This window comes from Apodemus sylvaticus, chromosome 14 (assembly GCF_947179515.1).
Source record: "Apodemus sylvaticus chromosome 14, mApoSyl1.1, whole genome shotgun sequence".
Taxonomy (NCBI): Eukaryota; Metazoa; Chordata; class Mammalia; order Rodentia; family Muridae; genus Apodemus; species Apodemus sylvaticus.
In genome coordinates this window covers 287,101-302,024 of record NC_067485.1, presented here as the reverse complement: position 1 = coordinate 302,024, position 14,924 = coordinate 287,101, and the positions used below count along the sequence as shown (strand labels likewise).

The 14,924-nt window shown below is 38.5% G+C and overlaps 1 protein-coding gene across 3 annotated transcripts in view; it reads right to left on the bottom strand.

The window, feature by feature from the left end:
* Positions 1 to 7,397, bottom strand: part of Mfsd14b (major facilitator superfamily domain containing 14B) — a 63,087-nt gene extending 55,690 nt beyond the window's left edge. For 2 of the 3 annotated variants that reach the window (XM_052156900.1, XM_052156903.1), the window contains exon 1: positions 6,922 to 7,397. In XM_052156900.1, coding sequence (XP_052012860.1) covers positions 6,922 to 7,035 — 114 coding nt within the window. In that variant the 5' untranslated portion in view covers positions 7,036 to 7,397. Of the gene's footprint in view, positions 1 to 6,455; positions 6,476 to 6,921 lie in introns of those variants that run through there. The other variant, XM_052156901.1, reaches the window with a different exon arrangement.
* Positions 7,398 to 14,924: the final 7,527 nt, after the last annotated feature.

Sequence of the window (14,924 nt, the reverse complement as noted above, 5' to 3'; positions counted from 1 at the left end):
CTACAGAAGAGCAACATGAGAACAGGACGCTTCACAGAGTCTGATGTACTTTCCACCTACTTTAAGTTTGAGTAGAAGCAATTTTTTAGCTCAAAGCAAATTCATGTAAACATACCACCTGGTTGGAGGTGGAGTGGCTAAACCAAATACCATAATATGCTGTTTTAGTTTTTGTTTTTGTAAACTTGACACAAGCTAGGGTCATCTGTGAAGAGGGAACCTCAACTGAAAAATTACCTCTATAAAACTGGTCTGTAAGCAACTAAGTCTGTAGGGCATTTTCTTGATTGATGATTGGTATGGTAGGTCACAGCCTACCAGGGATGGTGCCACACTGAGCAAGGAGTATTGGGCTATATAAAAATTCAAACTTAGCAAAACATGAAGAGAAGGCAATAGGCAGCATTACTCATAGTCAGTGCCTAAGTTCTTGAGATTAGGTTTATAGTCTGCTAGAGTTTCTGCCTTGCCACAATGATAGACTGTGTTTGAGATGTATAAACTAAATAAAACTTTTTGTTCTTGTAGTCACAAAAACATTCTCTCTTGAATGAGAATGACCCCATGGGCTCATATATTTGAACAACAGGTTCCGGTTGGTGGAATTGTTTGGGAAGGATTAGAAAGTATGGTCTTATTGGAGGTGTGTCACTGGGGACAGACTTTGATGTTTCAAATTCTATGCCCCATTCCCAGTGTCTCTTGGCCTTCTGTTTTTGGATGGCTTTCAGCAGTTCCTGTTACCATGCCTTTGTTCTACTATCATCATGGACTCTAACCCTCTAAAACCATAATTAAACACTTTTTTATTTTATAAAAATATAAACTTTATTTTTATAAGCTACTTTGGTCATGGTATTTTGTTACTGCAAAAGAAAACTAAGACAGTTTCCAAGTTGTTTTTTGTCATAGTGTTTATCACAGCAACAGAATCCGTAACTAGAACACATAACAAAGTCATTCAACATGGAAGTTTCTCCCAGACCTGTTTTCTGTAGATGCTCAAACTAGGCAATTACTGTAACCAACCCGGAGGGAACAAATATATTCTAAGAGACAGTATATCCCCTCCTTTTGGCTGCTGAAACAATGGTCCAATCAGAATGTCTATACAATTATCTTTTTTTGGAGAGCGGGGGGGGGGGGGGGGTAGGGGGGTGATAGAGTATGTTCCCAACTAGAGGAGGAACTTCTCACCCAAGAAGGAATTGCACACATTTATGACTGGTCAGACCATGTGGGAATAATGGAAATTAGATAAGGATGGATCAGTAAGAAGCAGGACTATACCTTAACTGAGACTGCTTGTTTATAGATAACTTTTGCCTTCTATTTAAACTTAAATGTCATGTCACAAGATCGCTTTCTTGGCTCATCTTCCCAATGTAGCCACAATTTTCTAAGTTTTTTGTTGTTCTGAGACAAGGACTCATATAAGTACTGGCAGGCCTCAAGCTGACCATATATGAATTTAAAGTCCGTTAACCTCTGGACCTGAGTGTTTCTGTCTTCCTATTTTAGAATTGAACCTAGATCCTCTGGTATGCTAGGCTGACACTCTATTATAAATGGGGTCACATACATCCACAGCACCAACCCAGCCACATCAAATGAATCTCCTTTCTCCACTCTGCATTAATACTCATATCTTTAATTGGGCTACTAAGGACTTATTTATTTATGTCATTTATGTCTAACAATTCAACTAATGCATATGGTCTCTACAATAACTATATTTCAAGTGGATTAGTTTTGGAAGACTGCTGACATTCCTTGGCTTTGTCCCAAATTGCAGCATTATGCTGGCAAAGTCATGAAAATATTGAACTTTAGGTTTCCAATTAAAAAAAAAAAAAAGAAAGAAAGGACATTTAGGAGGTCAGAAAAATTCCAGAACTGAGGTAAAGTACTGATACTGTGCTTCCAACATTAAATTCTAACAAAAAATAGTATTCAGGATTAGAAGCAATTATCTACGTCTTATAGATGAGAAAACTCAGATATAAACAATAAATGAGGTGGCATTCAATCAAAATGGTCACACATCTCCAGTGTGTTTCTTTCATTAGAATATGCTATTTTCCTTATGCAAATAGAATCAGCATATACAAATGGCAGGCACCCTGCATCCCAGAAATCTGAGCAAGAACTCACAGGAATCAACATTAGTAAAGCAAAATTCAGATCTTCACCCTTATTTCCTACACTAAAAAGTTTGACTTGGCTACTATGTAGTTCCCAATGGTGCTTTTATCCTTTCTCAATATACTGTTGGGGTACTCTGTGTGAAATTGTGTTTCTGTCCTTCCTCACCTACCTAAGGCATTCTCTAGTTGGCTTTAATAAATAGCTGATGGACAATTAGCTGGGCTGTAAGTAGAAGGTAAGATTTACTGGGAGGGAGAAAGGAACTCTTGGAGGAGGAGGAGGAAAGCCTTTTCACCAGGAGACATAAGAGACAGCCGTGATCACAGGCCTGGAAGGTATAGGATGGACAGGGCTAGGTGGTTGAATTAACTCAGGTGAGCTAGTTGAGAATCTGCCTAGCTAAGGTCTAAGGCTTTGAAATATTAAAAGGTCTCTGCAAGGTTATTTGGGAAAATACTGGTTAAGGAATAATTGCTGTTATATTAATTTCCATCATTAATTAATATATACAAAATTTTAATAAATCATTTAATCTATAAATCTGAAAAGTTCAGATGAATTAGGGCATTGACTTTTCTCAATCTGATCTGTCTGTCAGAAAGACTGTTGTTCCAAACATGATCCCCAACTTTAAGAACAAAGTACACAGTAAATACCAATCCCTGCCAGCATGGAAGACAAGAGAGATCATCTTGCCTTGATCTTAACCTAATGTGCAGTCACCAGTTATTTGTCCTTCATGCCTCAGCCCACTTTCTTTCTTTACAGGATAGTCAACACTAAAGAACAGATGGTATGGCATCAATAAATATATTTTATGAGATAAAAAGCTATTACATTTTAGGAGACAGAGAGTTACTGTGTTACTCTCTAGTAACAAATGTGTTACTAGTACCAGATAAAATGTGCCAGTCCCTTGAAGGAAGCTATATTAATTATTCAAGAAAAGAAAAAAAAACCTATCCTCAAAACTCTAAATTCGATTGCCAGTTTTGTAATATAAAATAAAAGTTAGCTATGGACAATAAAGCTCTATAGATCTATTTTAAGCCAGTTACCTATAGCTAATATCACATTTATTATACTGCCAATCTTCCATAATTTGTAACTTCCACATCCATCAACAGACTCAACTAATTATAAATTGAAAATATTCAGAGATAACTAGAAATTCAGAAATTTTTCTCATCTTTATTCCCTAACTAGTAAGATAACAGCAATGATTTATACAGCATTTATATTGTATTGCATAAGTTATCCAGAGATGGTACACAGATACTTCTTTGCCTGACAAACTGCTAATCAATTGTACAAAAAAAAAAAAAAGAGTGTGTAAAATCAAACAATTATTGACAATAAGTCATAAATTTATTTTAATATAATTATCTGATATATATCACTATTAAAGATGAAAAAATTAATATTAACAAGATGGATATGCTTTATATTTATTAAAGAATTAAATATTGCCTAAATATCTGATACTCAATCACCCACAGTTGGTTTATATTTAGACTTTATAATTGTCAAAGTTGAGACTGATAAACTTTTTACCTAAGTAGTGAGAACATGTCAGGTCTGCATGATGGAGCAGCAAGCTCTTTTTCCTACCAAGCCATCTCGAGTGACATCAAACGTCACTAGAATAGTACTGACTGTATGATCTCTTAATCAGTGCTCTTTATTGAAATCTAAATACTGGCTTCTTGGAGTCTACTCCATGAACAAATCTTAGAATATTATACTGAACAGTCTATTTTCTTTGCAATAAATCGTTAACTGTCATCAGATGCCTAAGAATAAATGGCTGCAAGACTAGAGAGATGGCTCAAGCTGTTAAGAGCATTTGCTGCTCTTCCAAAGGACCCTGATCTGGTTCCAGTACCCACAGGGTGGTGCACAACCATTCATCTCTCTAGTTCCAGAGAATGCTTTCCTCTACCTCTGCAAGTACCAAGCACATAATGAGGTTTACATATATACATACATACATACATACATACATGCAAGCAAAACACTCATATGCATAAAATAAAATAATCAAAAAATTAAATTACTGTAAAACAACTTGCTTTACTTGGCTATAAAAACTATATATAACAGAAAGTATATATTCAGTAATTAAAATAGTTTTGATAAAATACCTGAAATTGTGTATTAATTCATAGCAAGGAAGAACAGAAATAATAAAATGTGAGCTTAATTGACAGACTTCCCTATCTTAGACAGAGGATCTCATGGAAAAAATGCCTCATTCCATGAATGCTTAGGTCCCTGTATTTTTCAGATAATGGTCTTTTTGAGAATGTCTTTCAAGTTCATGTATATTTTTGCTAATGAGGTAGAAAAAATTTGGTTGAATAAGAGTCCTATGCCCAGGCAGTCTTCCCTATGATTAGTAGTAATATCAAAGAATCCAAAAGTATATGTATTCCTAAGGATAACTCATTAGAATAAAACCAAATCATGGAAATTACAGTATTTGAAAGTAATTCTGGAAAAAAAAACTATGAAAATAAAAAATGTGTAATTTGGAAGTACTGGCATATGACATAAACACCAACTATTACAGGTATCCGTTTTTACACCCTCCATTGGGCCCTGCACATGCTAGTTATCTCATCAACTCTACGGGAAAAAGAAAAGAATAAAAACAGTATTCTCAGCAATCAAACATGACTGTACCTACTACTCCGAAAGTTGAGGAAAAAAAATGTGAGTAATTTACCTTTGCTTAAAATTAGATAAGCATTAGGATCCAAAGAAAGGTAAGGGAATAAACAGAGTCTAGGTTTCTTTGAATAAATAACCCTACAAAAGTTCCTGCTTTAAGCACATTGGTTTAGACTGGGGTCTGGCTCCTTACTAAATTAGAAAATGGGAAAGAACTGAATATTTATCACCATACATGGGCTGAGGAGATAGTTCAATAAATACCTGATATACAAGCAAAAAGATCTAAGTTCATATCTAACAGACATATAAAAAACTGGGCAAGGTGGATGTGCTGGATATCCAAGTACCAGTAACAGGAGGAAGGGATGGGATGAGGGCACAAAGCAGAGATAGGTAGATCCTTGAGGCTCACTAACCAGCCAGTCTAGAAAAGCTATAGCTAAGATGTTTTGCCTTGACAGTTTACTTCTTATTGTGTATGCCAAAGGGAGTCAGCTTGGGGGAAGTATGGGGAAATGGCACTACCAATAATATTAACATGTTCATTCTCACTAACCAACAATGTAGAGGAGGACAGACTAATGGTAACAGGGTCTCAAGAGACAGGGGCAAAAGAGCTGAGGACCTGAACCCTAGGGATACAAAGGAGAGGACAAGAAGCTAAAATTTGTACACATAGATGCAATGTTGTAAGATTGGGAAGAGATAAAGGAAGACACTCCTTAGGCTATTGGCTTGTCCACTAATTAGTACTGTCCACCCATTAGTGGAAGCCAAGAAGGGGAACAGGTCATTTATTTTTGTTTAGAGTGTAGAATGAAGTGTAACCAATTTAATGAGAAAAAAAACAATTTTACAGAACTTAACCCACAATGTTAAATTTTTCTACATTAAAAAATCTTAGCTTTGAAAAAATTATCCCCCCCATGCTTCTTCAATACACAACCATTTAACAAATCAGGCACTGAGTGGTAAAACTCTGGTAAAAATCAGGACTAGAAGCCAGCTCTAGTCTAGGTCTAAAACATCAAGGAAATGAACAACAAGAATGCAGACAGAACAAAACTTTAAGGTCTATACATTGCAGACTTTTGAGACTGCCAGCAATTTTGTACCTAGTAAGCCCTTACTAAAATATTATGTGGTTCTGTTTTACCTCAATATTTTTGCATGTTTGAATTTTAACTTAAGATTCATTCTGCATACTACTACTAATTCTCTACCTTCCCAACTGTACCAAAGGTGAATTCACATAGTCAAATATGCACTTGCAATCACTTAGTATTCTTTAACAGAAATTCAATATGCAAGCTTAAAAACTGGAAAAGCACCTGACTACACATGTCTTTATTTAAATTCCTATTTCTCATTGGACAAACTTTCCCATAGTTGCAAAAGTTTGTACTCACTGCAAAACCTTAAGTTTTAGATCCTATGTAAATCCTTCCCCAACGATCCTTTTTATACTTATGACTGAAGAAATGACATTCCCTGTGCTTAGTTTCCAACCATTAAAAAAAGAAGAAGAAATGGCACTGATAAGGTCTGTACTGTGAATCCAGGTCAAGGAAAATAATCTGTCAAAAATATGTCAACTTTACGTGTCACTACAGATCAGGCTGAACTTTCACCTTCGGGTACAGAGATCTTCAGCTTCCTCTTAGTACATCAAGGTCTCTTCTGAAACCCAGAGGAGGAGGAAGTATCAGAAAGGCGCCTCCCACTTTGACCTAAAGCATCCCTGTAGGCTATTCAGGAAACTGGGCAAAACGAAGGTTCTAAGAGGTCCCTCCCGTCCCCGTCCCCCCCCCCACACACACACACACACATCCACTATCTAATTTGCTTTGGACAAAATTTGTGCCCAGAAGATTTCTGTCAATTGACACAGAATGGAGAAATTCTGAGATATCCAAATTATATTTGCTATTATACTATATTATATAGCCCGTGTCTGGTGGCTTTTGAGTCAATAACCAAATCTCCTAGATGTTCGTCTAGAGAGGAGTTGCTAGGAAAGCTAGCCTCTCAATGAACCTGGCTCTCCTAGAACAGCCACAATTTCAGAGTCCCTGTCCGAACCTAGTAAAAACTTACCCAGCTGCTGCTCGCGGCCTGAGCGCTCCCGCGCTTCTCAGGCATGGCTGACACCTTGGGTGAGGCCACCGCCTTCCACCCCGGCTCCTCCGGCGACTCCCCGTCCGTGCTCATGCCGCCGTCATGCCAGAGCAGGTTCGGATCGCTCCAAGACACCGGCGACGCCGCGATTGCGGCGGCGGGGCCCGAGCCTTCATGGGCTCCGCGGTCCGCAGCGGCCTGCCGCTCCGGCGCCGGCGCCAGTAGCGACACCCGCTGCTGAGGGGACGCCGAGGCTGAATCCGTGCAGGAAGCGAACAAGGCCCTCAATTATACAATGGTGGTCGTGAACACAAGACCCCAACACTGGTAGGAGTAGTTTTCAGTAGCGCCCCAACAGTCGGGAGACAGCGTCCGGCCGAGAGAACACAGCAAAGGCAGCTCCCGCCTAGCACGCCCACCCTTCTCTAGTAGCTCAGGCAAGCTCCGCCCCGTCTGCGTAGCGCATCAAAAATGCGTCATCTTCTAGGGACTCCAGGCCTATTGCTTCTTACCGAGACTGGAAGGACCCAAAGCGTTCCTGATTGGGCTAGGCTGGCCACAGAGCCTGTTTCCTCCTACCACCGGCAAGGATTCCAGCTGCACGTCTTCACACCTTCCTTTTTTTGTGGGTTTTAGGTATCCGACTTGGGTCCTTAGGCACCATAGGAACTGAGCTCTTTCCAGCCCCTACCCCAGTGAATGATTAGTGATGATAGTTATAAAAATGAACAAACTGACACACAGCCCCTGGATCTGGAATCCTGCAATGGGGAAGTAGCCTACAATAGAGAGGATTTCAGAAGCCTCCAACCATGCACTGATTAACAGAAAATTCCACAGAGTAAGTATATTGTTCACTGGTAGAGCTCTTGCCTGGTATTCGCTAGGCTCTAGCTATGCTCACTCCCCTGAGGCAAGTACGCACGCACTTACAAACCTAGAGATTGCTTCTCCTCAATCTCTGGCAGATTGTCTTCAATCCTTCTCCATATATGACCCAGACAGTCCTTAAATACATGATGATCCTGCTTCAGTCTTTCCATATGCTGGTGTAGGTTTAAGCCACCACACTGGACATTGTTCTCAACTGTTAAATATAACTAGAGATGGTATGTTAAACAAGTCAAGCACATTTACAGATTTCTGTCATTTTTATAAATTATATTGTTAATTTCACAGATGTGAGGAGAAAGACCACCAACCCAAATTATGGCCAAATTAAAGCAAGATTTATTGTGTACAAACTAGAGCCAAATCAGCAGCTGTCTCCCCCTAAAATGAGGTTCACAATACCAGCCCCAAGTCAACTTCTCAAGCCCTTTATGTAGGGCAAAACCATAGGGGGCATTTTGCATGTAATTGTAGTTACAGAAGTGAGACCAGATGGTTAAGGTTAAAGTGGGTCGTGGAACAATGGGTATAGAACATTCTCAAGAACAGGTGGTGGGGGGTGAGGGGGTACAGTACATTCTATGGTTACTGCGGTAGGGTGCAGCACAGCTCTGAGAACTATATAAACTTCAAGTTTTATAGTAAATGGAAACTTAACTTGGCTCAAATTGAGATGGGCTGGCTTCTCGATATCCTTTTAATGAGCCAAAGTTTTCCTCCTGTTTCAACCATGTTTTGTTGATTCTGAGTCTGCCCTCCATACCTACACAAAAAACTCTAATATCATTTGGTTAAAATGCCAGCCTGGACATCTTGCCTTTCAGATATTCTTTGATTAAATTCCAGTTTGTAAAAACTCAAATTAAACTTCAATGATTTAAAATATAACTTTGAGGACTGGAGAGATGGATCAGAACTAAAAGCACTTGCTGTTCTCGCAGAAGACAGAATTCTGTTTCCAGCACCAGTGTGGCAACACACAACTGTAACTCCAGATTTGGGGATCTGATACATTCTCTGGGTTCAGCATATACATGGTACACACACATATACACACATGCAGGGAAAACACACACACATATAAGTATATATAAGCATGTTTAATGCTTTGAGCTGGGGCATGAAACTCATCAAGCACACCACCTTTAAGTCATTTTTCATTTTTATTTATGTACATAAGTCTGAATGTTATATGAATATGTGGTGCACATGGATAATCATGGATGCCTTTTTAAAATAGCAGATTCCCTAGAAGTAGGGCTATAGGAAGTTATAATCCACCCTGCATAGGAGCTGAGAGCTAAACTCCCATCTTAGGAACCAAACTCAAGTCTTCTGCAAGAGCAGTGTGGGCTCATAATCATTGAGCAATCCATACAGATTTGTTTGGTTTTGTTTGTTTACCTTGAGAGTGGGGTTTACTAAGTAGCGCTAGCTATCCTGGAAATACCTATGTAGATCAGGCTGGCCTTGAATTCACAGAAGTCTATCTACCACTTCCTCTGAGAGGTGTGATTAAAGGTCTATACTACCAGGCCTCACCTCTTCTCTTAAAATAAAGAATAATAAATAAATAATAATAAATGAAATTGCATTTATTGCTGGGTATGTTGTTTAATGTATATGTGAGTACACATGTGCCACAGCTCATGTGTGAAGGTTAGAGAAGAACTTTTAGGGCTTTCCTTACTTCTTTCACCACATGAGTCCCTAGTGTTGAACTCAGGCATTCAGGCTTGGAAAAAAAAATCCCTTTTCTCTAAACCGTCTCATTAGCCCTTTATGAAATAATTTTTTAGAGATTATTGTATGACATTTAAACCATGGGAATTGATTAATTATGTTCTAATTCAAGTGGATACCATGTATTCCATATAATTTGGTGTCTTGTAGACTTAGAAAAATATTGATTCTCACTAACCAATATTACCACGTCTGATCCAGGAGTGCTTTGTATTGACTCATGACTTAGAGTCATGTTAATAAAAAGATACACAAGGGGAGCATCTGTCTCATGGTGGAAAATAACTTTGGGTTAAAAAACAAAATGAAAATTATTTCTCCTTATTAGATTTCCACAGTCATATGATATATATAGTTTCTCAAATTTACTTATATATACTACTCTTATTCTCAGAACATGGATTAATATCTTACATAATGTGTAAAACATGGTATGGAAAGTAATGCTTACATTTCTTATCTTTGAAAGATAGGTGTTAAGCAATAGAAAGATACTCATTTAAAATTACAGCATAAAAAGTTTAGGGAGAGGGCTAGTGAGATGGCTCAGTGGTTAAGAGCACTAAATGCTCTTCCAGAAGTCTTGAGTTCAAATCCTAGCAACCACATGGTGGCTCACAAACATTTGTAATGGGATCTGATACCTTCCTCTGGTGTGTCTGAAGAAAGCTAAAGTGCATTCATATAAATAAAATAAATCTTAAAAAAAAGTTTTGGTAGACTCTCATAGTGAGTGAACTAGCATTTTATAAGAAAAGATAGGTTGATTATGATGGTACATGGCTTTAATTTCTAGCACTTTGTAGGCAGAGGCAAGTCAAGGCCATCCTGGTCAACTTAGAAAGTACCAAGACTATACCAGAGCTACATACTGAGACACTGTCTGAAGAAAAAAAAAAAAAAAGAAAGAAAGATGTGAAGGTTGCCCAGGTAGACAAAGAGTTAATTCTCTAGTGTGTATAAACTTTGTAAAAAAAAAAAATAAATAAATTAGGGCCTGCTTGCTAATCCCAGTTTCTCGTCCTCAAAATATATGCAGCTGCTAATTGCTGTCCCTGCATTATTTACAATATGAGCAATACTATCTCTACACCCAAAGTAGAAACTAGTATTAATGTAGGTCACTCCCTCCTTATCTCAGACACTCCCTCATGATCATTCATCAAATGTTCCATCTATCTCACACACCTCCTACCCTTCTTTTCCCACTCCTACTTACATCCAAGCAACCACTGTGCCCTATTTATTACAAATCATTCTGTGCCTGCTCCTCACCACAGCATTGCCTTAATTCATAGCCTTCTTATTACTCACCTGTATAGTATCTTTTTTTACATCCATTTTCAAGTAAGCATCCATTTTTGAGACAAAATAAGTCTTTCTAAAACACGAAGGTATCTTATTATATCACATCTGTGCTTTCATACAGGATTAGGCTGCTCATTATTATGACCTGTGCAGCTTAGGCTCTGACTTCTTGTGTGTCAGCCTCATTTGACACCATCTATATTACTTATGTTATATTGTTCCCTTGCCTTGTGATGCCTCTTCACTTTAGATTCTCCCTTTCTCTTTCCACTCCAGTGTAGCAACAGCTCCTGTTACATCAACACTTGACTCAGGTATCTTCTCATCAGATGGTGGTCATGGTGGCTCTTAGTATCACTTTCTCTTTTCTTATACCTTCTGTGCACTTTGTGTAAGCTTTTTCTTTAACATTTACAGAATTATGTCTTGGTAGAAAATTGTATGCAAAAAAAGTGAGTATGTGCCTACACTAAATTTATCTCATTAACAAAAGAACCCAAGCCAGGTATATTGACTCATTCATGCCTTTAATCCTAGCACTCCAGAGGCAGACAGGTCTCTGTAAGTTCAAAGCCAGTCAGGTCTACATAGTGAGTTCCAGGAAAGTTGGAGCTACATACTGTGACCCTGTCTTAACAAAAGCAAAAAATAAGCAAAACAAAAAAACAAAGGAACCCATAGAAATAACTTAAAGAGAGAATTTGAAAATCTAAGATTTCAAAGATAGTTTAAACAAGATAGAATAGCATACTGCATAACTAATTTAAGTTGAATTGAATCTGTGGGGCAGTCGGTTGAACACACACGCATGTTAGGTATGTGCTCTACCATTGAACTGTACCTTCAGCCCAAGATCTGAATTTTAAAAAATGACTGCTGTATTAGATGCAGTCCTAGTTAAACTGTAGAATATATCAGCTAAGTTTTATCCCAAAAAAGACAATCAACTCATCAGTTTTGCCTAATTTCAAACTTTTATGAATATTAACTATCCAGGCCTAATAAATAATATAATGCCAAAGAGAAATAGTCATAGCAATTTTATAAATATATTTAGATAAGTTGTTTAAAAGTTATCTTCTAATGTGACACTGATTGAAATGACATCTTTCTTTTATTCCTAAATTTGTAATTTATCTCAGCACTGTGCTTCTTCCCTTTCTCTTTCTTTTCTTTGTTTAAGTGTTCACAGTGTATTTCTTTTTTTTAGATGTATTTATTTATTATATGTAAATACACTGTAGCTAGACTGCCCTACCTGGGGATTCATCCCATAAACAGTCTCCAAACCCAGACTACTATGGATGACAAGGAGTGTATACCAAAAGGAGCATGCCATGGTTGTCACCAGAGGGGCCCTGACAGAGCCTTACAAATATAGAGGCAGATGCTAGCAGCCAACCATTGGTCTGGGCGTGGGGTCCCCAATAGAGGAGCTGGAGAGTGGTCCAGAGGAGTTGAAGGGGTTTACAACCCCATTGGAAGAGCAACGTTGTTGACCACCCAGACGCCCAAGGACTCCCAGGGACTAAACCATCAACCAAGGAGTCCAGCCAAAAATGTGGCAGAGGAATGCCTTATTGGGCATCAGTGGGAGGAGTGGTCCTTGGCCAGGTAAAGGCTCAATAGATGCCCCCAACAAAGGGAAATCGAGGGGGTGGGAGTGGGTCGGGTGGAGGGCATATACATAAAGGCAGGGAGTGGGAGGAGGGTTTGGGGGTCTTTTGGGGGGGGAATCTGGAAAGGTTTTACCATTGGAAATGTAAATGAAGATAATATTCAATAAATAAAATTTTAAAAAAAGTACACTGTAGCTGTCTTCAGACACCCCAGAAGAGGGCATCAGATCTCATTATGGATTGTTGTGAGCCACCATGTGGTTGCTGGGATTTGAACTCAGAACCTTCTGAAGAGCAGAAGGTTCAGTGCTCTTAACCGCTGAGCCATCTCTCTAGCCCCTCTCTATTCTTTCTTTCTTTCTTTCTCCCTCCCTTTCTCCCTCCCTCCCTCCTTCCTTTCCTCCTTCCTTCCCTCTGTCTCCCTGTCTCTCTCTGTCTCTCTGTCTCTCTTTGTCTCTCTGTTTCTCTCTGTCTGTCTCTGTCTCTCTGTCTCTGTCTCTATGTCTCTGTCTATCTCTGTCTCTCTGTCTCTCTCTGTCTCTCTCTGTCTCTCTCTGTCTCTCTCTCTCTGTCTCTCTCTCTCTGTCTGTCTCTCTCTCTCTCTCTCTCTCTCTCTCTCTCTCTCTCTCTCTCTCTCCCCCCCCCCCTTCTTTTTTAAATAGCCTTCACAATGTATCACAGGCTGACCTGGAACAACTCATGGCAATACTATTGCTTCATCCTCCCAAGTGTTGGGTTTACAGGCATGTGTTGCAACAGCCAGCAGTATGTACTTTTTAACTCATTTAGTCCTGGTCTACACTATGAACTCTGGAAATCTACAGCTTTGTTGTTCAGTCTAGCATATATATTTTCCAGGTGATATGTAGATAGTCTCTCGAAGTTCATATGGCCCCAAATAGCTTGCAGATAGCCAAGTACTAAGCCTTTGTCCTAGAGCAGTGGTTCTTAACCTTTCTAATGCTGTAACCCTTTTATAGTTTTTCATGTTGTGGTGACATCCAACCTTAAAATCATTTTGTTACTTCTTCATAATTGTAATTTTGGTATTGTTATGACTTGTAATGTAAATATTTAATATGCAAGATATTTGATATGTGCCCCCCCCAAAGAATGCTGCCCTGGAGTATATGATTTTCTATAGTCAACCTGGCCCCCAAAAGGTGTCCTTGTTCTAAAAGTCCACCTTTCAGTGACTCTTCTGACATATGACCAATGTCTCCTACCATTTTTTATGGTAATTGTAGAGTAAACAATGGTATCTCACCATCTCAAGTGCCAGGCAAAAAGAACAACACTGAAGAACAACACCAAAGAGAAAACATTGACCCAAGAGCATCCTTTTATCTAATATGAAACTGACCCTTGTCAAATTGCCTATCAGGAACTCTGAATACCACATTTTTAATTACATATAAAATAAGAGCTTTTACAGGTTGTAGTGATAAAAATCTGTTTATATATCAACATTTAAGAGGTAGAGGCATGAGGATCAGGAGTTCAAGATCAATCTGGGCTACATGGGGCCAACCCTGACAAACACACACACACATACACACACACACACACACACACACACACACACACACACACGTATAACTTGTGGTAAGATAGTCATAACAGAAATCATTGTCTTCAAGTGCAAAGCTTCATTTTATTAAGCTCATATTGAATTGCTGTGCATTGATTACTACCATCCATTTCCATAATTTTTAAGCTTCTACACTTGAACCCGGAATCTACAAAAGACTGACTTTCTACTTCCTTTTCCCTTCTATCCTTGAAAAATGACATTCTGCTGATTCTTCAATTTTGATTATTTTAAATACCTCAAATAAATGAAATTATTTCAAATTTATCCTTTTATGTCATTGAGGTTCATAATTTATCCTTTTAAAACTGATCAAATTAAATGTATATGCTGCATTTAATTATACATTTTCAATGGGCATATTTCTACCCTTGTCTATTACACACAGTGCTTATACTACATTAATTAATATGCAAGTTTTTACTTGGACACAGTTTTCAATTTGGGGGGTACCTGCCTCAGGAGTAGAAGGCTACTTACTTCTTTTTTAAGTTTTTAAGGAACTGCCAAACTTTTTACCTGTGGCTGTCCTGGTTTACATTTTGCCACCAGTGTGGAGGGGGAAGTTCACTCTTCACATTTAAACCAACACCTATTATTTTCAGGTGGAAATACATATCTAGGTAGAGAACTTACCCAGATTCACATGGACCTGGATTCACTCTTCAGCATCAGAAAAATAAAGCTATAAAATAGTACAGTGGCTGGAGAGATCGCTCATCAGTTAAGAACACTAGATGTTCTTCACCATTGTTCATTTCCCAGCACCCACATTAGAACACACAATGGTCTGTAACTTAGGAGATCTGCAGGCATCTAGCATACAAATG